General features: G+C 37.2%; 2 protein-coding genes across 2 annotated transcripts in view; one reads left to right on the top strand and one right to left on the bottom strand.

The window, feature by feature from the left end:
- LOC128856882 (uncharacterized) overlaps positions 1–25,528 on the bottom strand; it is a 106,290-nt gene that overhangs the window by 16,623 nt on the left and 64,139 nt on the right. The window contains exons 3-4 of the mRNA XM_054092303.1: positions 9,071–9,690; positions 7,390–8,584 (exon numbers count right to left, since the gene is read on the bottom strand). Of these exons, the coding sequence (XP_053948278.1) occupies positions 7,390–8,046 (657 nt within the window). The 5' untranslated portion in view covers positions 8,047–8,584; positions 9,071–9,690. The remainder of the gene's footprint in view (positions 1–7,389; positions 8,585–9,070; positions 9,691–25,528) is intronic.
- Positions 625–7,356, top strand: LOC128856884 (myb-like protein I). Its single transcript, XM_054092304.1, has 4 exons — positions 625–708; positions 764–1,015; positions 1,104–2,165; positions 6,759–7,356. The coding sequence occupies exons 1-4, from the start codon at positions 657–659 to the stop codon at positions 7,217–7,219; spliced, it is 1,827 nt and encodes a 608-aa protein (XP_053948279.1). The 5' UTR covers positions 625–656; the 3' UTR covers positions 7,220–7,356.

Raw genomic sequence — 25,528 nt, 5'->3', positions numbered from 1 at the left:
CGTCATCGAAAATTTGGACCATCGGATAGAGGTCGGGACAGCGGCGGCCATTTGGCCAATATTTTATTCTATACGTATTTGAGCTATACCAATATTATCATAATAAAGAGAAATGACAATAATTTCCAAAAACAATTGTATTTTATTCAAAATTAAGACCGGCCCTTGAAACTTAACCATCCTTTATAATAATACTCTAAACGAGAGGCTCTATCTTTTGCCTTTAACGCTCCTGCATCCATACAAGAATGGTAACAGTTCTTATGCTCTCCTAAATATTAATTGAGCTTCCACGAAAGCATTTTCTGAGTCGACTGTACCCATGTAAGAATTTCATCTTGGAAGAAAGCACCAACGGAGCACCCTCTATTGAGAGAAGTTTAGCTCTGGGTACATTATTACTCCTCGTAAGTAGAACGAGCTCTGTCTTGAGAGGATTTGACCCAACCAGTTAGTCGAACTCAAAATATTTTCTACTGTAGTTGTTTAGCCACTTGCTCTTCTCCAAATAAATATTTTTCTTCGCCTGCAAAGACAAAGCAAAAATATTTGATTTTCTCCGTCAACTTTGAATTTCACAAACGTATATTTTTCACGCTCGCAAAGCATTTTTTTGAATACTGCAATTCATCTGCTTACAACAAACCAACAGCATCATGTACAGCTTGCGCAACTCCAGCCTATTTCTTCTCTTGACTTTATGCGTCTGTAAGTATCTTTTAGCAGATTCATAATTATTTCACACCTTCAGATGCATGCGTAGGTCTAACCCTGGTCGCAGTTACATTTCAGCAAACGCAAGCGCTGCGTCGCATCAAGCGCGGCTCGACAGGGGCGCAAAACAATACCAAACTTACCAATGACATTCTAACGGATCAGCGCAACATTTCGAATGACATTAAATTGAGCGAACTTGCAATGGCTACGCCGGATAAGCAACAAAAAGTCAAAGACCACACCGAGCATGCGTGGGCCAAAAAGGCCGTGGCCGCCGTAGGGCACGCAATCGATAAAGGTTTGTAGTAGTTTATTTGAGTCGAATTATTTGCATGTGTGCGTGTTTGTTTCATGCCTTCTGTTCGAACACTCGAACAAAATTGTAGCCTTTGCTTCACTCAGCCACAAATCAAACGAGGAAAAAACCAAAAAGAATGCACAGCTCAATCATTCACCATCACAATTTACCAATAGCGGGCAGCCAAAGCCAGGGGAGGGTAGCATTGCCGCCAAGGACCTGCACAAGGCATCGCTGGCTTATCTGCTAAACCATCATGGCCTCGGCGAACGCTTCTTCGACGATATGCAGCATGAAGCCAGATTCGGTGCTGGCGAGGGCGCTGCGGAGGTACTGATTATTGACAATGGGTTGCAACCGATGTTAGACATGCAGCACGGCCTCAGCTCTTTCGCATTTCATCAGCCGAATTTACGTAGTATTGCCGATAGTTTCAAAAGATTGTCCGAGATTAGTAAGGAGTCTAAGCTAAATAACTTGAACGCACTAAAAATCAATACGGACCAGTCGGGCAACAATGCAGGCACTAACAGCATTGCCAGTAAGCTAAGTAATGATAACGGGATCAGTGCAGAAAATGGAAACAAAGATGAGACAATGCCAACGAACAATAAGCTCAATGATAATCACAACAATAGCGGCAGCGACAAAAGCGAGGATGGCACGAGCGACAGTCGCAAGCGGAACAATGACCACTTCAGCACCGCTGGCGGGGATAATGGCAAAGCGCAGCACAATAGCAATAATAATAATAATGATGCGCTTATCGGTCGCAAAAGTCATCACGCTAACTGTTTGCAGCCACATAGCCAACAATTGTCGCAACAACAACTACAGGCACAGCATGCGGAAGTAAAGGAATCATTTCCCACTCCGTTATCACTTTCGCACAAGTCAATGGATGGCATTGGAGTGCCAAACAAATTGCAAGAGGAATCTCAAGGGCAACAACAAAGACTGAAACAAGAGACAGCTGAAGAGGCGGAACAGCAGCACAGGCAACATCGGGCACAGGCACAAGCACTGGCACAGACACAGCCAGATAAACGGCATCAGCAAATGCAAGTCGCCAAACATTCGAGCGGGAAAATGCTGCCAATGGAGAGTTTTCTCAAATTCGCCAACATGATGCTGTACAAAATGGGGCCAGGTGAGTAAATTCGAGCGCAAATTAGTGAGTCTTGTGATACTTGGGCAGGCACGAAAAATTTACGACTCTGTACTTTCATTTCGAGCAATAAGTGATTATCTAAAGCATTTTGATGGTATGAGCAATTCGTTAATACAGCAAAAATAAGTTTTTGCATTTTTTATAGAAGTTTAAACTTAATCAAGTACAATTCGCGCCATACATTTTTCAAAAAGGTGAGGAGAATAAAAAAATTTACCTACGGATAAGAGGAAAAAATTTAAACTTTTGATGGCTATTTTCATTATTTAGACTCATTATCTAAATATGATTGAAAATTTTTATAGTTAGAAATTTTTTTTAGACATTTACATTTATTAATTTGTCGTAAGAGCTTTAGCACAACACTTATTTCGGTTTTAATTTTTAATTTAGTTTTCATTTTTATTTTTAGTTATTTTTAATTTTTTTATTTTTATTTAATTTTTTAATTTTTCTTCTTTTATTTTTTTTTTTATTTTAATTTTTTATTTATTTATTTATTTATTTTTTGTCTTTTTCACGTTATAAATTTGGAATTACATTTTTGGTTCTTCCGTTCTTCTTTTTTATTTCTTGGCCTTGTCTGGTATATGAAACACAAAAATTATAGAAACAATACGGTGCCCATCAGAGAATGAGCGTGACGTCACACTAGTCTAGTTGTGCAGTGGTGCCAACCCTTTGCTCTTCGAAATAAATTTAATGCTTTTTTATACCCAAAGCGCGAAAATATTTAAGTTTGGTGTTTGTTTCTTTTTTTGAATTTAAAGCTTATGCCGAGAATATTTCAGTGCATGATTCAATTATTAAAGGTTTGCTCACAAGTAACATTCGATTTTTGACACTCCCTTACAAAAGGTTGCATTTAAAAAGGTTAATAAATGGAAAAATAGTATTAAATCCTTTTAGGTAGAAATGGTAGCAAAAAAGTATTTTCTTACTTAAATGAAAACAAACTGCGAACGGTTTAAAAAATTAATTTTAATTAATATTTGAATGTAAATAATGGTACAAATATAATTTATTAGCGGAAATTGCCAAGTCTAATATTAAAACAAGAAATTATTGCCCTTAACCCAAGATTTTATTTTGTGAATTAGTTTTTAAATTTAAAACCGATCGCGAAGTTTCGCCAATATGAAACGAATATATTTTGACAAAAAATTAATAAATAATTGGCACGTACAATTCTGTGTTTGGCCGAGATCCTTCTCCTATTTGTATCGTGCGTTGTACAAATGGAAGTATCTACAGTTTTAAGCCGATTCCGGTAGATGGTTGTTTTATGAAAAGCTTTTTCATGCTGGTACTGTGCTTTGCTAAACCTCTTCTGGACACTTCATCCATCCATGGGAAGATGGGCTTATTGGAAATAAGTTCCGTCAATCCCAACTTTTTTATAATGAGTTCAGAAATGTTATCGATCGCGTCGGGACTATCCAATTATTCTCCCTGCCGTAACTCTTTGGGAAATGCTAGCTCTTTGCAAATAATGAATTCCATCTAAATAACCACGTCATAAGAAATAAAGCTTTGTTAATTCTCCATTCATTGATCTCGGACTGCCTCAATTACTCTATCATGTCCTAACTTAGACGGTATATATGTCAGTCATACTACCAAGTCCTGAACATGCCAATGAAAACTCTTTAGAGGGTTGTTGCTCGTAAGCAGAGTATTTGAAAATGAAATGTGTTTTCTACAAATTTTGCTTTTCCTCCACTTTTACTCAAAATTTTAAGAGCTACCGCCCAGTGTCTTGCTAAGGGAGCCGATTTGTCAAGAGAGAACGAAAAAGCTGCTTACTGAGCAAACCTTTTATCATTGAATCATGATTTCAGTGCTATTCAAAATTTATTGATTACATATTGTACAATTTGTTTTGAAAGTGGAAATCTAATTTTTTGTTCCTTTTGAGGTCATACGAGTACAAGAATACTTGATCTTCTTTCAACATTAAAATTTTTTTTTATAAATTTTATAAAGCTTCAAACTGTCTTTGAATTTACAGAAAACGAATCAAAGTCATAGCGATGCATTCATAGTAATAAAAACAAAGACAATACCAGATAATATTGAAGAAACCATTACGACTTTTTTCAAAAAGGCGTTATTTATCTTATTACGTAACCTCAAATAAAGAAAAAAATGTGTTTCGTGCTTTTTATAAAGAACTTTTGAACCCTTGTTTTTTTCAATACAGTCTATTGTACATAACCATTCATATTTATTTAAAAAACCGCACAGAGTAATTCAATAAAAGTTTGGTATTTCATATTCCTTAAACGAGCATTTTAGTGCTTTTTTATATCCAAAACTAAGCAATGCTGCAGTTGCGAGAGAAAGCTTTAAGATTTGAGATTTCTTTTTCACACTTTCTATTTATCAAAAGAAATGTCGAAGTGTGCACATGAACGGACAAATGGCAACATTAAACAAAACATTTATTGAGGAACTTATGGATTTGTTCAAAAGTCAGTCATTATTGTGAAAAAATAAGAGCATAAATACAAGGACATAAATGTTAAATTAAAATAGTGGCAAATTTTATTAGAAAATTTGAAGAAGTAGTAAAAAACGCTAATATAGAAAGTGTAAAAAAATAAATAAATTTATATGCGAATACTCGTCTATACTTTTAAACCAATCTTGCACTCTTCCTCGCAACCCGCCTCTCCACGCATACATAAATAACAGGCATGGCCGTCATTTTTTCTGCTTTCCATTTTCACGCAGCAACGAACAACGTGAAACCAAAGTCACGTCTGTGAAAATGTTTCAACTGCGAAATGAGTTTCAACCGATTGCTTCGATTTGTTTCACGTCTATGGCCTACTTAACGCACGCACAAATAACACGCAAATAATCACCAACACCAACAATAATCGCAATCGTCGATAGTGTAACCAATTTATTTCAATTAAAAGAGGCTAAAAAAATGACAGCATGAAAAAGTTTTAAAACTCCGAGGCTAGAAAACCAAAACATGCTAAATTAAGTTACGACAGTGGCAATCTGGTCACACTGATCAAAAATTCGACTAAGGTGACGTCAGAAAAATCAGCTGATATTGTCAAATTCTAAAAAAATATTCAAAAAAAGCACGCTAGTAGTAGTATAACTTGCATGCAGAAATTCTCTGCCGCTATTATTACCACAATATGTATCCGAAGGTTCCAAGTTGGAACAAAGGGCCACAACAAGTTTTCTCAATTCGGGTCGGTTGTAAGCCAAAGCGTTCATTTCTCCCCAGCTCATATTCACGGAGCGGATTTTCTGTTCTAAATTCAGTTCGTTTCAGTTTCTCTTCGTCGCCAGGTCAGTCAATAGTAGTTCTTGCTAGGTCGCCGCTTGATATGCGCAGGGCATGGCCAATCCTGCCCCAGTTTCATTTTCGTATCCGAAGTAGCACTGGCGTTTGCTGAGTTTTGCTCCATAAGTCCTCATTTGATATAACGAATGAATTAAATAGGGCCTCCCCTAGTGGGTTGAATCAAACTCAGAAGCCTTTCCAGAGTGCATTTCAATCGAATGACTTGCTAAAGGTATATGAACTACAAGCAAACTGTCACATTTATATACAGTGCGTTTCATAACTATAGTACAGGGACTTCTTGAGAAGTTTTGTCAATTTATTTATTTCTTATTATTTTACTAATTTTTTATGCCTATATTTGTAGCTCATTTTTCTACGCAAACCATATAAATAAAAGTTTCAATTTTGCGCAAAATAATTTTTTTTCTTTGCTGACTGTTGGCTGCTTTCTTTCATATAAAAAATTGAGAAATGGACGAAACCGCAAGTAAAAAAAATTTTCAAAAATCAACGCGATTCTTGAGCCACTGCAAACTTACATTTTTTAAACCAGAATTCAATGGAATATAAAGTTGCATGCTTGATTTTTTTATTTTTATTTTTATTGAAAAGTTTAAATTTGTAATCAAAATTAATAGTTTCTTTTTATAAATTTCATTAAAAAATTTTAAAATTTTTATCAAAATTTGAAGATTTTTTTTAGTATTCAAAAAGTTTAAAACTTGTATTCATATAGTTTCTGAAGAAGAATAAATATAATAATAAAAAAAAAATAGTGCAGTTAGTGCCTGTGCTATAATTATGAAACGCACTGTATAGGCAACATTTGAGCTTTTCTGACAAGAAATGGCTATCAGAGCAGCATACATTCTTATGTAAAGGATGCTAAAGGCTATTAGTTTAATGTTATTGGTAATAACAACGGCAGAGAATTTCTGCATAAAAATTCGACCCCACAAAATTATGTGAGAGTCGGTGCAAATAGGCTATTATTACTATTTTTTCCACTTAAATCACATTTTATTAATTTTATAAATTTTACTAATTTTGACTTATATGCAACTAAGCGACTTCTTGGAAGAATTCAAGCGCATTTTTTTTCCTATTAAAGTCCTTGAAATTCCTTCCAGTTTTCGAAGCCGCACAGTTATCATAAGTTGTTGTTGTTATTGTTGTTCGACTTTACCAATGAGAAAGTCACGAAATAATATAAAATCCCGCTTAACCAAATTTTTTCGCTTATACACTCTCCCCAGATGGTCCTCCCATTCATGCCCAAGGCGCTCAAATCACTGTCAATGGCAATCCAACAACGTCGGTGATAAGTATTGGCCCAGCCGTAGAGGGTGCCGACGACGCTGATGCTTTAGATTATCTTTACAACTCGCTGGATCCTCAATTAAACATCTTCCACAACCCTACCTCGCCAGGCACTGCCTCATCCATAGTAAGTCCTGGTAATACAGCTTTGCTTTCGCGCCCCTTCCTGTTACCCTCGTACAGCTTGGCCGGCCCTACACAACCAATCAACTTCATCGAAAGCGCCTTAGATATGCTGTTAAACGCCGAAGATGAGGGAAATGACGAAATGGAGCTGGTGTGCCCCATACACCATCCAAAAAAGAAGTCCAGCGAGAACACTGGAGACAGCAAAGACAAGGATGGAGTTATTCAAGTGTGCTCATGCCGCTTCTTTAAGAAGAACAAAAACGCTTAGGATGGAGAAGAACTCAGACGTTAATTGCAATTCCGGAGATGTGCCTTTTTTTGGAGATATATATTTCATATGTGCCTTTTGTTATTGACCCCAACCATTTTCCGATGCAATAAATATTTGTTCTTTTACATTTAAAATAAAACTAAATTCTGCTTGCTTTTCCGACTCACCTTATCGAATGCCATTGGCCGCGACAGCTTCTCGATAGTTTGTTGCTGTCCACTACCCGAAGTGCTGCTACTGCCGCTCGAGATGCCACCCAGTAACGACGAGGTGGATGATGAATTATGGCCACCATATGGCTGCGACTGCTGATGTGGTAAGTGGTGCGTGTGATGGGGATGTTGAAGGTGAGGCTGGTGATGCGATAGCTGCTGCGTCGAATGCTGATGATGGGGCTGATGGTGGTGGTGAGGATGATTCTGCACACCCACTGCACTGCCGCTGAACGCAGTAGCCGCCTGAGTGGTGCCCGATATCGCTATGGCTGCGGACGCCAGTGCAGGGCCGGTGCTTGTTGCGGCAGTACTATTGGATGCAGCAGTTACACAAACAACATCACTGCTAGTCACGAGCACAAGTGCGTTAGTGGTGTTGATCGATGGCGCATTTGCAGAGGCGTTCGTTGCAGCAGATGAGCTGGCGTGCGTTGCAGCCGCAGCTGGCGATGTGGCAATGGTCGTTGGTGCTTCCTGCTGCTGCTGTATATTTAGTGCTAGAGTCGGCTTCACTTGCGGCAACAAAGGCACCAGCTGTTGCTGCTGCTGCTGTGGGCGCAGCACTAGTTGTCTATCTCTGTCCGGCGGCAACCCGCCAGGAGGCTCCATGGCCACAGCACAAATGAACAATTGCGCCTTGATTGGCACAATTTGCACGAAAACGTCTGCCTCGTTTGGGAATTTATTTTGTTGGCTTGATTCACAAGGGCCGACGTTTAGTTAGCGCAAATCGCTGGTCTGCTAGATTTCAGGTGTACTGCAACGAGCGCGACGTTATGAAGAGACAGGACGAAATTGTAGTGACGGCGGTGGTGTTCGTTGCTATTCAATTTTCACTTGACGTCAAAACTGGAGCAGCCTGAGTCGTCGCAGCTACAGCTCAAGTAGAGTCGAATTGATTTAGTTGAATTGAATTAAGTCAAGACAAGACGTGGTAAGGCGGCGAATCAATTCGTGACAGAAATTAAATTGAATTCGCGCAAGACAAGAGAATAGTTTAGGTTGGTAATGTTTTGTTATATTTTGTTGGGTTTTTTTTGTATTCTTATAGTTTCTATTAGCTGTTTTTTGCTTTCGATTTTGGCTTTCAGTGCAACAAAATCCTCTTAGCCGAATTCCATCATGTCTTTGTGTATAAAAATATTTGCTGCAAATTAAAAAGGAAAATTATAAAACTTCATAAAATGCATATATGCGTATATTGCTTGTTTGCTGGAAGAATGTCATAACTCAAAATAACAAAAATTCGGGAAACAAGGGTTCAAAGTTTGCAACTTACTATGGCTGCCTTATTAAAAGTAAAGAGGCATTTTCAACTAATAAAATTCTGCCAATTGAGCTGAGGAGCTGAAGAGTTGATAGTCATTCCTGCACAGTTGCTAAAATATAACAATTTTTGGGTTATGACTTTCTTCCAGGTAATGAGCGATTGTATAAAATTAAATAATTTGTAAGTGTCTCAAGTTGATATTATATATATTGCTTATAAATGAAAAATTTACAGAAAAAATATAAAAAAAAGATTACAAATTATGTGAATCGAAAGTTATCATAAAGTTTTACTATGAAATCAGCTGTGGTTATAAAACTATTTTCGCATTTGGCATTTCACTGGAATTTGTCTAGCACTCACAATGTTTCATTTTCTTAGGTGTGTTGTTCCCGTTATTCACGTAAATATTTATTTCGCCTAAAACAGCATTTGTCGTTGTACCCGTTTTCCGTTATTGTTATTTCTTAGGCTCTATGTAGTTCTCCTCCTCTTCGACTTTTTGCCAGCGCTGATGCTAGGAGGGAGGTTATGTTAGAATCGCCTGCTTCTTCGCCGCAAGCGTGAATTGAGTGAATCTGGTGGCACATCCGTGGCCACAACGTCTGCGCGCCACCGAAACTCTCGTGAACCCACCTAGGCTAGTGGTGGGGATGGTGTTGGTAGTGGTAGCTTTTGCGGTGACAAATGCGTTTATTTTCTGGATATCCAAAATGTGCCAATGGCGTAGGGATACTTGCGTAGTTCTGCCAATTTTTGGCTTTTCTCGTAAATTAATTGTAGTTGTTGGTATTTCTGCTTCAGCTGTAGCCGTAAGGGACGCTGTTGCTGTTGGTGTTGCTCTTGATATCGCTCTTGGTTTCGATTTTGCTGCCGCGCTATTTGCAGCCTCACAAGTGGGTGCGAATGTCGTTTTAGTATTGAAAAGCGCCCACTTGAGGCCGCAATCCATTGCGTCATCACAAAAGCATAAAGTACAAAGCCTGTAACGAGAAGAAGGGAAATAGGAGGAGTTAGAATATATAGACAAACACGTACATACGCATAACTAACTACAAGCATATCTGTATATGGATACATGGCATTGGCCTAGAAAATAAATTTCTAAACTAAGAACGATTTAACTTTTTGTATAGTTAAAATTATTAGTTATTTAGTATTAAAATCTTAAAATTACTCATAAGACAGAATTGGATTTAACCATTGAACAAAAGGGATTCTAATTGGCATTCTTTGAAGTCTTAAACCCCATTTCCACTGAGCACCTAACAGCGCTTCCAAATAAATTTAACTTAAATAGCTGCACAGTTTTAACATTTTTAAGTGCTCATTGGGATCTCATTGGTTCTGTTGCGCCTTATTTCTCAAGCTGTCCACATCTCTTGCGCTACCAAGTCAAGTGGACATAGGCCATCTATACGGAGCGCAGCGTCTTCCTCCGACCCCATTTTGAGGGCAGAGCAGACTCTAAGAGCGCATAAGCGATGCGTGGAGCTGCGGATAATTATCTGTAAGCAACTTTCTTGAGCTTTGCGGTTCAGGAACTATCGTAAAGGGTATTACATGACATGTGACGTACCGAATTTAACACTTTCGCACTTCTGTGATTTCATTCTCGAAAAAAAGAATAGCCATAAATTAATATTGCACTCCTTACATGCTGATTAAAAGCATTCCGCTGACATTGGAAAGTAAAAATTTGTAGTAATTTTTACCACTATTTAATATAAATTAATCACGTAATTTAATAAAATATGAAAAATGCAGCAAATATTTCATATACTGAACCAAAAACCGATATGGTTACAGCCAAGAATTTCAAATTGGAACCGCCTTCGGAACAAATATTTCTGTGAAGGTTAAAAAGCCATGTTTTTTTATTCACTGGACTAAACTGTAGCTAATAACGGAGTTTTCTCAGTAAGAAAATATAGTAAAAGAGCATTTTTCGCACACGCACAGTGGACAAAAATAAAAAAATTGAATGTCTTGAAACTTGGACTATTTGGTGCTATTTGAAAGCTAAATCTCCAATTAAGAAAAGTGGTTTTTAATCTATTTTGTAATAAAATAGACATTAAGGCTTATATAGTACATCCCTAAATCACAAGCAATCTGTATACATGATTTCACTTCCACGCCATGCATAATAAAGTTGTCAAAAGTATACGCCTGATAAAAAAAAAATTAATACAACTATTTTTTTAGGTATTAAGTAAAACGGCGCTTGCAGATGCTAAAACCCCACAATTGGGGGAAAAACCTTCTAAAACCTTCTAAACATTTTTTTTATGTCTTTCGACAATTTGAGTCATCGATTGCTAGGGAAAAGTAATGTTTTGTTCACTTTTTTTACCTCGCGAAAATATTTCATTTTCGTATTTGTTTTAGCTCATCTATAATTATAAAACGCAAAGGCTTTTTTTAATGTCATCAGAGCTGCATTGTTTCCTCGATTTTCAAAATGAGGTGCTGGATAAAAGTGCTTGACCAAAGGTATGCAATAAAGTTTTCTTTTTGGAAGTAGAACTCGATGTAGCGGTACAGGGCGATATAAAGTTTGACAAAATGATAAACCGGCACCACAAAAGATTTCTCTTCTCTCCGTAACGGTTGTACGGATTTAAATGAAACTTCGCGCACAGAGCGTTAATAACTTTGACTAACACTTGGAATATATTTTGAGTTTGAGAAAAGAGGGTTGCCATTTGTAACAGTGAAATGCAACTTAATCCATCAATTAATTGAAATACCTATCAAAATGTGGGTGTCAAAGGGAAGGATTTTCGTTTTAATATATTTTTGAAGAACGCCATACTTGAATAAATTATTATTTTTTTCCTTGTTCACTCTTCTCGGGAGTGTAGGGTCTCGACAAGACTCAGTCTTGCGTTGGTTTCGTTAATCTGTTTTTGATTTCTGACAGGATAGGCGATTAGCCTTCCGCTACCTAAGTAGTGGGACTGCCCACCTGTCGTTGCCTAGGAACAACGCCTTCTTACTGCTTAGAGCGCCATCTGTGTTTCACATTTTTCAGGCAGAAGAATCGCACAGATGGTTGAGGACTTCACTAAATTTCATTTGTCTGCGCTATTACCGCGATCGCCCGTTTCCTCTTGGTGGTGCCACTGATGCAATGTGTAACTGTGTGTTTTTCTTTATTTTTTTTGTTTGTTTTAGCAGCCACAATGCAAATAATGCGTTGTTAAGCAAAAAAAAATACTATTTTATTAACATTTACGATGAAATTGGCATTGGTTTGATGTAAAACCAATTGCCGCAGTTTTTGAAAATTAACATATACGAATTCGATTGTTAGTTGAACTTTTTTAACAACGGTTACTGTCGGCGAGTTCGAATTGACCCATGCGGTTTATTAAGCTATAGAATAGTGAAACAATTTAGCTTAGAAAATGCAAAAAGAGGTGATAAATATTACACGGGTATGTTCATAATGAGATTTACAAAGTGAAGTCCAAAATAAAGAAGGCTGGCGCCATAAAAATGTTTTCGATGACGTAGCTTTTTAATGAGTTAGTGCGTTGGAAGTTACATCCCTAGCTGACTTGCTGTGAAAGCCTGGTGACATTCCATTCAGTGGAAGCGAAGATATTGCGTCTAAAGTGTCAGTGTAATTGTGTCATCGGTACAAAAATGAGTTTCGAACAAAGACCGAATATCAAATTTTGTTTTAAAATCGGTAAAACGTTTACCGAATCATTTGAATTAATGAAAAAAGTTTATGGTGATGATTTGCCTATCTCGCGCCATAGTTCATGAGTAGTTTACACGGTTCAGAGATCGTTCTGAGGACATAAACAGGCCGCACATACAGGCCGCCCATCAGTAATCACCAAAACCTCCATCGAAATTCTTCGTAAATTTATGAAAAGTGAACCGAAATCATCATTGAAATTCATGGAATCGGAATTGAATATCTCCAAACCATCGATTTATCGCATTTTAACTGATAATTTGGGTCTACGAAAGGTCTGTACATGTTTCATTCCGCACAAGTTAACTGAGGACCAAAAATTGTTCAGAATTCAACACTCACTAAAGAGGCGAGAAGAGACGAGAACTTCCCTTACAACATTGTAACTGGTGCTGAAACTTGGTGTTTCCAACATGAAAGTAAGCGTCAAAGTACCGAATGGAAGGCCCCAGACGAGCCATCACCCAAAAAATCGCGTTTGGAGAAGTTAAAAATCAAGTGAATGCTCATTTGATTTTACGATTCCAAGGGAATTATTCACAAGGAGTTCGTGCCAACGGGCCAAACCCTGACTGCAAATTTCCTATCTTGGCGTTTTGAAGCGTTTGTTACATATTTCACGATAATGCACCATCTCATTGATCCACTCTTGTGACTGATTTTTTTACCAGGAATCACATTTTAACCATCAATGACTCACCGTATTCGCCTGGTATGGCTCTCTGTGACTTCTACCTATTCGGAAAATTGCATTTGGTTATGAAAGGAGCACGTTTTGGGTCCGTAGAGGCCATCCAAAATAATTGTACCGACATCATGAAGGACATTCCGGTCAATGACCTGAAACACTTACCGCTTTTAGATCACGCAAAATAGTGTATCGAGGCCAGAGTGAATACTTTGCATAAATAAGCTCGAAGTTATCAGAACGAAGCTCCTGTCCTTTCTCACCTTGTATAAGTAATTGTTATTCCCTATGTGCGCAGTAATTCGGTAACCGAAGCAAAAACTCGTACCTCAGATATTACTTAGTTCTGTGCATAAAGTTTTAGTACACGAATGCGATGTGATAAATTTCTTTGATATGCCAATAGGTACTACTTTCTGAAATATTTATTTCTTTGTCTTAATATCCATTTTAGCGTGTTTTGGTAGGTTTATTACCCCAAGAAGCCTTAGAAAGGTCACACAAAAACTTAAGAAAATATCTGCTTTAAATATTTAATATAAAAAAAAGTATTTAATGACTCATTTGCTATTGTCATCATAACCATTAGTTTCATCTCGAAGTAACTTAAGACAAGGAAACAAATCATAAAGAGGTTCCGATTTAAGTATTAAGGAAAACATTGTTGAAAATCCCGAAACATCTAATAGTATGGAACTCTTTGCATTAGTTATAAGTTTTACCTCTGAGGAAACTGATACATAATACAGAAAGAAATGAGAAATCTTATGGACTGTCAAAACAGGGGGACACCAATAACGAATAAGAAGCGATAGAAAATAGGCACTCCCCAAGGCGTGCGTAAAAGGCGGATTCTCTCGATATTCCAGAAGCAGCGCATCGACAGGTGGACTAACCCGGATATCTGCAAAATAACTAATTAAACTCGACTCAATTCCAATAAATCCAGAACTAACGAGTTGTTAAGAATGCCACAAGCAGACATATTCAGAATTACCATGGGAGACCATGCTAAGAAGATGGGTGGCCGTACAAGGACAGATGTAGAAGCTGAAACTAAGAAGAGTCTAAGCTAACCGTCTTTCACTATCTGTGTAAGTGCCCAAGCCTGGGTGATCTACGACATAGAACACTGGAGGAATTCTCGATGGTTAAATTGAAAGAAATTGCAGAAAAGAAAGTAGACGACATAGGCGGATTCATAGTCAAATCAGGGGATTCCCCAAGGTAGTATCTTGTTTTATTTATTAATTATATTAGTACCAGTTTTTTGTTTGCCAATTTTCTTCTGTATGCTCATGATTTGAAAATTATTTCTGCGATTAGAAAAACTGAAAAAAAACTGGGTTTTCTACGGCGTAATAGCTCGAAATTCTCGGACCCTTACACTCGCAAATTACTTTTTACTTCCTTTGTTCGATCTAGATTAGAGTATACAACATTTATCTGGAGTCCTTGCCACTTATTTGCAGTTGAGAGAATCGAACGTGTACAAAAGGTGTGCCTTAAATATGCTCTCAGGTCCTTCAAATTCATAAATTCTATCTCTTCCTATAATTCCCGTTTGATATTAATAAACTTAAAGTCTGTTGAGAGTAGAAGGTATGTACTCTCACTGTCTTTTGATTTTAGTGTAATTAAAGGAGAAGTTGACTGTTCATCCCTATTACGGAGCATTCACTTTCACATCCCTGTTAAATCTTTACGCAACACTTACCCATTTTAACTTAAATTGCTTAATACGAATTATGCGCGTAGTGCTCCTATTTGCCCGAGCTCTAAGATATTAAATATTATTATGTTTTAGACCTAAATTAAAGGTAACGAATGAAAGATGGTTCGACTAATAAAGAGCAGTGGTTTTAAAAGTGGTGTATCAAAATGGCATCCTTTGTGTGGATCTGGTCTGTGCCACCCATACAACACCTTCACACTTACGAGAAAAGTTTCAACAAATCCCTCTTTCAGTAAGTAAAGTTTCCACCTTTACGAGTAAAATTCAAAAACAACTTCTATTTTTGTCAATTGTTTGGATGGACTCGGTGTTACACACGGACTGAATGAATAATTGATTATTGTTTTTATATAAGTATAAGCTAGAAAAAATACACAACTTTACTACTCAAGTACCTTGATACGAAAAGGATTTAATAAAGGATTTTCTAATCACTGGTTGATGTAAACGCTCACAGCATTTTTCTCCGAACTCAAAGCCTGCGTTGTAATTGAATTTTGCACCATTTACAGACACATTTAGCTTAATAACATAAGCAGAAATAATTAATAATTTTTAATTAGAAGCAATTAGTACGAAAATATACATTCAGTCAAAAAAGTACCGGAAATTGTTCAATAAAACGCAAAATAATTGTTTAATCATCGAAATTTATTTTGTCGCCTTCAAAATAGGCTACATTCGAAACAGTACACATATGCCAACGATTAGTCCAGTCTTCAAATCACCTTTTAAACGCGCGCATATAAAAATATCTTCTTCAGCTCCTTCAGCGAATTCTGCTTAACCTTTAACTACTGAGGTGAAATATTTGGACGTAGTTACTGAGGTGGGGGTAAATTTTACCCCTTATAATCTATAAATAATTTTTGTGAACGAAAAATTTTTTTTAAACTATTTGTTTTTAATTGGAATACTAAAACATATTTTTAAATGAATAGAGTAATAAATTTAAAGAAAACGAACTTTTAGTTTAACAAAACAAGGACTTTATTTCATAGTCACTTTTCTTAAAACTAAAAAAACAGCACTAACATAACTTAAAAAAAATTGTAAGAAAAAATTCAAAACTAGATAAAGGCACTTTTCACAGCCAAATTTATGACATTAGAATCACAAAAAAGAAAACAAACAAAAATTATGTTTAAAAAAAAAAAAACTGCAGATCAATCTTTTCGGAGGATTTTTACTCATCAAATTCCTTATTTGCACACTTCACGCATACGCGTTTACTGCATCCCATACACATAGGCTTAGTACAAAACAAACATGTGGAGTCTTCCGCTTCAACCTACTAGGGCAAATGTAGCATAACTTTTTCGCAGTTGTGGCCGGCTCTACTAGAGGGGAAGCTACGGAGTCTGGTCCTAAGATGCTACTTATATTGTCTCGAATAAACCTGGGTAGTCGAGGATTATGCTGTCGCCTTTGCAAATGTGGTAAAATCAATTGCCGGCCTAGACTTTTCAAAAAGTCTGCCCTCGATTTATCATCAAACTCAGCATAAGATTGATATATAACGTAAGCATTTGCAGCACTTATATCCAGTAGTCTATAAAAAATTGCGAGTGGCCAGCGTAGCGTACGTCGAGTGGTTCATCAACTGCCCCTTTTGTGTTATTATAGTCTGCTATTATTGCCGGCTTTCCACTTTGGATATCGCTTTCTTCCCTGTGATGCATAGAAGATAACAAAAGAACAGCTTTGTTTTTGTGAGGCACATATGATAAAATGGTAACTTCTTTGGTAAAACCGTACAAACAAGATCCAATTGGTCTGTTTTTATTGGGCTGAAATTCGGGAGGTATTTCCCTTTTATTTTTCTTTAATGTACCCAAGTACGTAAGCTGTCTTTTTTTTAATTCTTCTATAACCTGCATTGAGGAAAACCAATTATCAGCAGTAATATTTCTGTTACTTCCTTCTATAATTTTAGTTAGCCTTAATACGGCTTGTGTTGGTACTGATAGCCTTTTTCTTCAGTTGTGAGACCATTTCCGTCAGAATGGTATATATAAGCATTTGCAAGGTACTGTGTGCGAGCATCTGTTAACGCCATTATTTTGATGTTATATTTTGCAGGCTTTTTTGGAATATACATTTTAAATCTGCACCTACCGCGAACGGCACAACTGTATAATTTTTTCGGCAGTTTTCTATAAACTTCTTGAACAGTTCTGAAATGGCAGCCAATGGATCCGTTAATAATCGTTTCTTTCTGTCTGTGGAGTCATCAAATCGTAAGCAGCTAAGGATGTATAGGAATCGTTCCTCCGACATTGTGGACCTGAAAATTTGTCTGCCTGTTCCATCTGTTGCAAATATAAGGCTAGTGTCTTCGTGATTCGATTTGAAAACGGACGAATATATCAAAACACCGAAAAATGCTCGCAACTCAATAATATCCAAACATTTCGCTTCACTTCTTTGAGACTTATCGAACTTAGCCTTTAGTTTTGTATTTGTGTGTTGAAGAATTAGGTTCTCTATATTTCTATCGAAAAATCTTGACCAAAACTCAATTATTCCATCTTCAAGGTTTTGCTGCAATGCTTTTGGCAAGCGCACGATGTTATGTAGTGGAGTTTTACTGCACCGTGCTGGCTCTTTTGCCGACCACTTATACCCATTTTTTCCATAAAAATATTTGGTTACTCCTATTGACTCAATTGCGTCTTCTCCATCTCCATGTTCATTAGCATTGTCAATTTCTTTAGCAACATCTTCCTCGGAAACATCACATTCACTTCCTTCTTCATCTTCAATGCTCATTATATCATCTGTATCACTATCTTGAAGGCGAAAATCAGGATCAGCAATTTCATCATCAACGTCACTGATTTCGTCATCGTCTTCCAGCAATCTGGCTATCACTAAGTCATTTAATTTGCTTGAATTTGACATAACCTAATAAAATAAGTTGCAATAAATCGTAGGAGTAGTCAAAATGATTCCACGCTAAGCCTGAGAAGTGGTATTTTATTTTCTATTAAATATTTACGCTTAGTCTGATGTGGTGGTAAAATAATTTCTATTAAAAAAATACGTAACCCCGGACGAGTGGTAATTTTGACACCAGCACTGGTATATCTCCGCTTATACAATACCCTCGACTGTAGAAACACAACTGAATAATAATCATAGGATGACGAGAAAATACCAAGAGAATGAAATTGATAGCGCTCAACTGCAGAGAGTGAGAGAGAAAACAAACTACGAGGTGTAAAATTTACCACCACCTCAGTAGTTAAAGGTTAATTGCCTCTATTGACTCAAAGCGGCGTCCGCGGAGTGGCAATTTAAGTTTTGGGAAAAGGAAAAAGTCACAGGAAGCTAAATCCGGCGAATACGGTGGCTGTTCACTGATAGTTGTCGAGTTTTTGGTCAAAAAAGTCTTCACAATATGAGCCTTGTGAGGCTGTGCGTTATCATGGTGCAAGATCCATGAGTTTTCTTTCCACAAATTGGGCCGTTGCCTACGCTCATTCCCTCTCAAAGGTTGTATAACTTCCAAATAATGTTCTTTATTTAACTTAAAACCATTTGGATCGAATTCCGAGTGCACAATCCCATGATAATCAAAAAAAACGAGTACCACTTTTGACCGACTTTGACGTGGTTTTTTGGGTTTCGGCTCTTGTGCATAGCGCCATTCAGCCACCTGTTGACTGGTTTGCATATCAAATTTATATACCCACGTCCCATCACCTGTTATGTTGGGTCCGAATTCACTTTCCACCTTCTTCCACCTTTCACAGCAACCTTCTTCCGATGATTTTTTTGAAAGAAATTGAACTCTCTTGGAAAGAGTCGAGCAGCCACGCGTCTCACGCCCAATTGATGGTATAAAATGTTGCGAATTGATTCGTGATACACGCTAAGGTCACGAGCAACCTTCCTCCAACTTAAATGATGGTTTTCTAGCACCATTTCCTTGACTTTGTCGGCGTTTTCATCCGTTGAAGACGTCGATGGGCGACCAGACCGGGACAAATCTTCCACGACTGCTCGGCCCGCTGCAAAAGTCTTATACCACTCATAACCCGTATTTTTGATAGAGCAGACTCTCCATAGGTTTTCTGCAACATTTTCAACGATTCGGCACACGAAATCCGGTTCAAAACACACAATTTAAAACAAATTCTTTGTTCGATATTTTTATCCATAGCAGAGCACATCCGCGGTTGACTGATATAATTAAATGCCAAAAACAAGCTAAGTGGCAGATCAGGCTCAAACTCTGCGACACTATAGGAGACAGTTGTACCAACATTCCAGAAAAAAAAAATCTAGACATACTTGTTTGTGTAACGCGCGCTTTTTAAATGAATAATTCCGGATATTTTTTTGACAGAATCTAGATATTTTCAATTGCATGACGAGAATGAAAACATGAAAAGCAGTCGCATATAATTTTTGATTCCTCAACCTTCGCTCATATTTATTATTCAACGCAGCATAGGATAAGGGATAATATCTGTATGTAATAACAGGAGAAGATCATATCAGTTCACATCGATGACATGGACTCCTCTACTCATGCAGGCGCAAATTGGCCGAGTATGCTTAGACATGTGATTTTTTCTGTTGTATTCTCCAAACACGTGGGTGTAGAGTACTGAATAGGTGCAGCTCTCACGTACACTCACACACATACACACTCATATGCATATATGGCCCTAAAACTCGGGTACTCGGGTAGGCACTTGCTGGGCCACTTTGATGGTCATTTCACTTTGTTGCTGCCTCACTCACTAATTCGAGTTGAGATGCTGTGCAGATGTAATAAAAAACAAAGACAAAATGGTTTTGCCTGGGCGAGTGGTTCTATGTTTGACTGGGACAATAGCCATGCTTTTATATGCACTCTGCGGAAGCCTAATTAATTCTGCAGGAAGTACAGTTAATATGGTAATTTCCGGTTATTTGTACCTGCATACATGTACCGTGACTAAGTAGCATAAAGGCATGACTGACTCACTGGCTCACTGGCTCTCACTGACTATGTTTGCGTATGTGTTTCTGTATATGTGAGAGAGTGAGCGCGAAGACAAATGAATGCCTGATTCATGACAATGTTTAATGTGAATCGGGGTGTGTATGTGCGTGTGTGTGTGTTAATGTGGGTGGATTGACAGCAGCACGTGCGCAGGGACAATGGGCCAGCGAGACATTGGAAGTATTTCAGTATTAATGAACTGTTGTTATTCCGCCCATATGTTTATATTTACTGCATATACGAGTATGTACGTACGCACATATACATACATATTGTATATACGTATCCCCAAGTTCAATCTGTACATAAGACCAGCATACAGCCAAAATAACGAAAAATTTCCTACAAGCGGAAAAACTCTGCTGATGCTTTGAATACTTTTACGAGTTTTTTAGTGCTTGAGCGCCATTCCACTGATCATTCGTAGACCCAAACAGACACTGATTAAAGTAATATTCAAGTTAGTATAAAATTAGCCTACAAATAAATTATTTACATTTTCTTAAACATTTTGTTAGCCAAATATTGCGAGCAGTTGCAAAAAAATTTCACAAAAAAACCGTCGTATGTAAATATATCCAACATTTTTATTCACCAAATTGATATGAATTCTACTTCAACTACTTGTAAGCAGTTTAAAGACTTCGCAGCTAGATTAATAATTCAATTTAATGCCTTCTCTTTTTTCTGTGATTCCTTGCCGTTAAAGAAAGACATGAAAGCTTCTCCAGAAAAATGAATTTTATGAGATATTTTTTATAACAAACCAACAGAGGGATGGCTCAGAAGTGGGCTGTGAAGTTGATTAAAGGCATTTCTGAGAGAGACACTTTAATCACTTAAACACTATGATCCCTTGAGGTCCAAGTGAAATCTACTCAGATCAGCCAGATATACCTAGCCTAACTCACAGCTGAATCAAGCCAATGGGCCAAGAAATCTTTTTTTTTTTATTCAAAATATAAATCTAGCCTCCTTTAGGTGAGAAGCTTATGCGGCGCGAATGCAAATTTTTACCGCTTTTTAGTAGCCACTCGCATACGCGCAATAGCCAGCACAAAGAATAACATGGCATAGAATAAATTTAACAGTCCTAGCCTATCCGTAGAGAAAACAATTTTCACAAACATCTTGACGAGATTGTAAACCAAGTGGGCCTTTTTGAAAAGTAGGGGAAGCTTTGGGAAGTAGAGATCAAAAGAAAAATTTCCTGGTTCGTCGAATTATGACTACAAGATGACTACAGAAAAAAAATTATAAAGCGAGTAAAGCAATAATAGACCATAAAATGCGAAAATCTACAGAAATGTATAAAAATCTATGACGCGAAGAGAATTTTAAACAAAGAAAAATTTTAGCAACTAGAAGCAGACTTCAAATGTCATAATACACGAAGTTTTTTCAAAACCGTGAACCATCAATTAGGCGAGCTTAACCAAAAAAATAAAATTCTTGAAAGGTGGACAATGTATTTCGACAAACTCCTTCACATAAACATTAAGAGCATTTAATCCGAATACCCACAGTTAAAATCTTCAGAAATGATAAGAGAGCTTGCTTTCCTGAAGTTCATTACAATCAACGCTAAAAAAAGCAACGACATCTGCGGTTTGGATGAGATCCCAGCAGAGCTGTTTAAATACATGAGCAATGAACTACTGTGCCTGGGACGAAGCACGCATACCAAAGATGTGGGAAATTGGAATAATTTGCCCTCAATATAAAAAAGGCGACACATTACTCTGTGAAAATTATCGCCCTATAACTCTATGAACAACATCTGCATAATATTCTCATACTTATATTTTAAACGCTAGACTTAAACCGCATATTGGACGCATAATTTGTAGCTACCAGGGCGAATTTCAAGAAGGAAGATCAACGATTGACCGAATTTTCTAAGACAGATAAGTCTCATGGATGCAACGTGATGACGAATCATATTTTCATAGATTTCAAAGCTTCTTACGACAGCATTCGCAGTCAGCTCTTCTCAACAATGGCCTAGTTCCGTATTCACGATACGCTGAACGCGGTCCACTACGAACTATGTAAGGAACGTTGTAAGAGTTCAAAACGATCTTTCCCGAGAGTTCGCAAAGCTGTACGGACTCTGGTTAAGGAAAGGAGTCTTCTGTTTTCTATTTAATATTTTCCTTGAAAAAGTTACCAGGGACTCAGGCGTAAACTCAAAGGGAGCTTTTTATATTTAAATCGGTTCAGTTGCTGCCTTACGCGGACGACATAGACATTCTTGTATCATCGCTGCCTTCAAAAGTTTAGAAAGGACAGCAAAATATATGAGCTTAGTTCTTCGAACTTTCACAGACACACTGTGGGTCAAATACTCAAAATCGGTGGCTATAGTTTGAAATAGTGAGAGAATCTAAGCGCCTAGGAGTAACCATTGATCATGAGAACAAAATTTCTGCAGAAATTGTGCAAGCACCTAAAGAGGCACCTTGTAGATAGGATAACACAGACTTTTCTCAATTATTATTTCATTTGTTATACAGTACTGAAACCTGGTCACTCAGAGACGCAGATAAGTAGGCCGCTGATCTGCGAAAAATCTGCAATCTCGAAAAACTGTGCGTTTACGTGTCTGCAATAGAAATCATAATGATCAACATGCTTAGATTCGCAGGTTACATATCACCCACCTTAACAAATAATCTTTGGAAAGTGCCACAGACATAGAAGAAAGAGACGCCCGCCGCTCAGATGGATTGATAGTGTAGATAAAGGCGCAGGTTTTTTGGGATTTTGGACATGGAGGACACAGGTATGAAACCAAGACAACCGACTAGGTTTATCCAGACAGCAATGAGGATGATGGGGCTATGCAATGTAATTCGACAAAGAGGAAAGGAGTTTTTGGATATTGACAAGTGTTATCTTTAAGACTACAACCATTTATGCTCAAGGCCAAATGGCAATCAAAGCCTTGAATTCACTGATAATGCACGCGAAATTAGTCGGGAAATGCCTCTCTTTTCCCTCGTTCATATCTGAATGTTTCCCTAGCAAGCTTATAATGTTGCCCACACCACAGCGGCATTGCAGGAAACTGGCTGTCTGAATATCTAGCTAGACAGGCACTCAAGTAGGATACTTCTCCATGCAGAGATAGGAGTACCCGCTGTTTACTCATGGATGGTTAGGCATCGAATCAGTTCATCAAGGGCTGGGAGAAATCACAGGCATGCAAAGTCGCGTAATCTTTCTGGTGATGGTAGACTTGGAGGCATTCGAGGGAACTTCTAACGCGAGCACCTCAATTAGCGCACACCTCACTTCCCACTATCCAGTGGGCATCCACATGGGGAAATTCGGTTTCCATCGAATGTAAGTGAGATTGGTGATATTTGTTTTGCTCTGGAGATGTTAAAAAAACTCAGTGGCGGTTTTTCTAGCTCTTCCTATTTTGATCCAAACCAATACAGAAGATAAGTCAATATCAACCAAACAGCAAGTCAAATCGGTGATATTTTTGTGTTTGTGACTTAATTTTTAAATTATTAACTAAAACCACTTTTTTAAGCTTTTAATTTACATTTTATTCAAACCTTTTGTTTATCACTTAAATTTTTTCCGAATTTTTCTAATTTTAGTTTTCTTAATTTTTCTAAATTAATTTTTATGATTTTTTCTAAATTTATATTCCTGAATTTTTCTAAATTCATTTTTCTGAATGTTTCTTAATTCTTTTTTCTGAATTTTTCTAAATTCCTGAGACGAGTGCCTGAGGTAAGAAATGCAAATGTTGAATTTTCGTTATAAGAAACACAATTTTCGCTAATAGCTTAATAAATATAAATTGCGAAAATGTTGTTGTTGCTTTTGCAAAATTACCCCAATGTGCAGTCATTGTCTACACCTAACACGTAACGAAGGCAAACTAAAAATCTGCATTTTGATCGAATCAAAATCATGATTTGTGCCCTGTGTGAAGAAATGAAAAGGAGGCTTGTCGTTTATTTGGCCCTTAATAGTTGTCAATTTATTTTTCTTTATTTTACTTTGCTTTAATCTCATTCGAGATGCCCTTTAAGAGGCAGTCAAAGTGCAAAGCGGGGTCATTCAATAGAGCTGTAAAATGTAAATTCAAATAAAATGATTTCATATTTTCGGCGCAGAGAATGTGGTGTTGAACCCTGATAGTTGCAGATGACCGAAAGTCTTTTCACTGTTGATAAAAAATAATAAAACTACTCATCCGTTATGCGTAGTCATCAAAATTTCTTTCGCTTGACCGCCAACTTTGACCTGCGCTGATACGTCCTTCAATCCGGCAAAGATTAATTTATATTCATTGAAGTAAAATCTCAATTCCGGCTGTTGAAATTGTTATTTTGTCAATGTACAGATATATATTTTATATTGTCCTATAAACATATGCACATACATTCTTTTCAGAAAGCGAGCAGTCACGAATTAACAGTGTTTTTGGTTGAGATTTTTACGCATGCAATTTAGATATATTTTTAGCGAAGGTAAAGTAATCAAATCAAGTGAAAAGTTATTGTGTTTTGTTGGCATTCTTTTTTCTACACTTTTCACATACTCAAGTAGAATTAGATATTCTTCAATATTCGCGTCATTCGTTTCAGAGTGACAATCAGAGCAGAAGGATTGTTGTGTGGATGTATTTGGCCGCACTTTTGTAAAAATAATTCACGAATTTTATAAAGTTACGAGGTCTTTTCCCTTGAGTAAATGTTGTAGCGGCCGCCGTAGATGAAAGGGTGGGTGTGTGACTACCGTTCGTAAGACGTAGGTTCAAGTTTCCGTGAAACACCAAAATAAAGAAACAGTTTTTTTTTAATAGCGGTCGCCTCTCGGCAGGCAATGGCAAACCTCTGAGTGTATTTCTGCCATGAAAAAGCTTCTCATAAAAAACATCTGCCATTCAGAGTCGGCTTAAATCTGTAGGTCTCTTCATTTGCGGAACAACATCAAGACACACAACACAAATAGGAGAAGGATGTACTCAAAACGGATGTAAGCGCCAATTATATATATATACAATATATATAAATCTCGTGCATGAATTGACATTAAAAAAGACATGAAATAATCTAAATTCGGGCGAAATCCAGCTTCATTTCTTTTTTATCTGAATTGTCCAAAATTGTATAGTAATCGGTGTCTACTATATGCATTTTTTTCGTTTTGAAAAAAACACCATTATTCATAAAATACAGAAGTCGTTTTAGGCCTTTTCGTGTCGCCATGCGTTAGCAAGTGGCGAATAGATGAAGCAATTGGTGTAAAAAAACATAGTCGGCTACACTAGAAAAAAGTAAAAATTTTCCAAATATTAAGTTTATTTGGAAGCACCTAATGAGTACTAGTAAGACCACGTTCAATCAGGTAATTTTTGTTGCTTCAACTCGTTACTTGAAATGATTCTGTTCTGTCAACATCCTTTGTGTTCTCGATATTCTGGTTGTTCTCAATGTTGTTGTTGTAAAGCAATACAACTTGCTCTGTATCAACTTGGACTAATTAAGCTCTCTTTAAAGTAAAGACAGTTGGCGGCATTGTCAATAGTGAGTAACATCAATTTAATGAAAATAGCCAAGAATAATAGAATACAAGGTTACGCCTTTCAAGCTCACTGTGTCGTCAAGCTCCACGATTAAACAAACAAAAGGTAGGAGAATTACTGTTCGTGAAGA

This window comes from Anastrepha ludens, chromosome 3, assembly GCF_028408465.1.
Source record: "Anastrepha ludens isolate Willacy chromosome 3, idAnaLude1.1, whole genome shotgun sequence".
Classification (NCBI taxonomy): Eukaryota; Metazoa; Arthropoda; class Insecta; order Diptera; family Tephritidae; genus Anastrepha; species Anastrepha ludens.
The sequence above is the reverse complement of the archived record's forward strand: the minus strand, read 5'-3'. Positions and strand labels throughout refer to the sequence as shown.

What these genes read in the sequence shown, in the direction of transcription:
- LOC128856884 (XM_054092304.1), top strand. Translation starts at nt 657, where the DNA reads ATGTACAGCTTGCGCAACTCCAGCCTATTTCTTCTCTTGACTTTATGC. An exon ending in TCTCTTGACTTTATGCGTCT is followed by an intron (nt 709 to 763) that starts GTAAGTATCTTT and finishes ATGCATGCGTAG; the next exon opens with GTCTAACCCTGGTCGCAGTT. An exon ending in GCTGTACAAAATGGGGCCAG is followed by an intron (nt 2,166 to 6,758) that starts GTGAGTAAATTC and finishes CACTCTCCCCAG; the next exon opens with ATGGTCCTCCCATTCATGCC.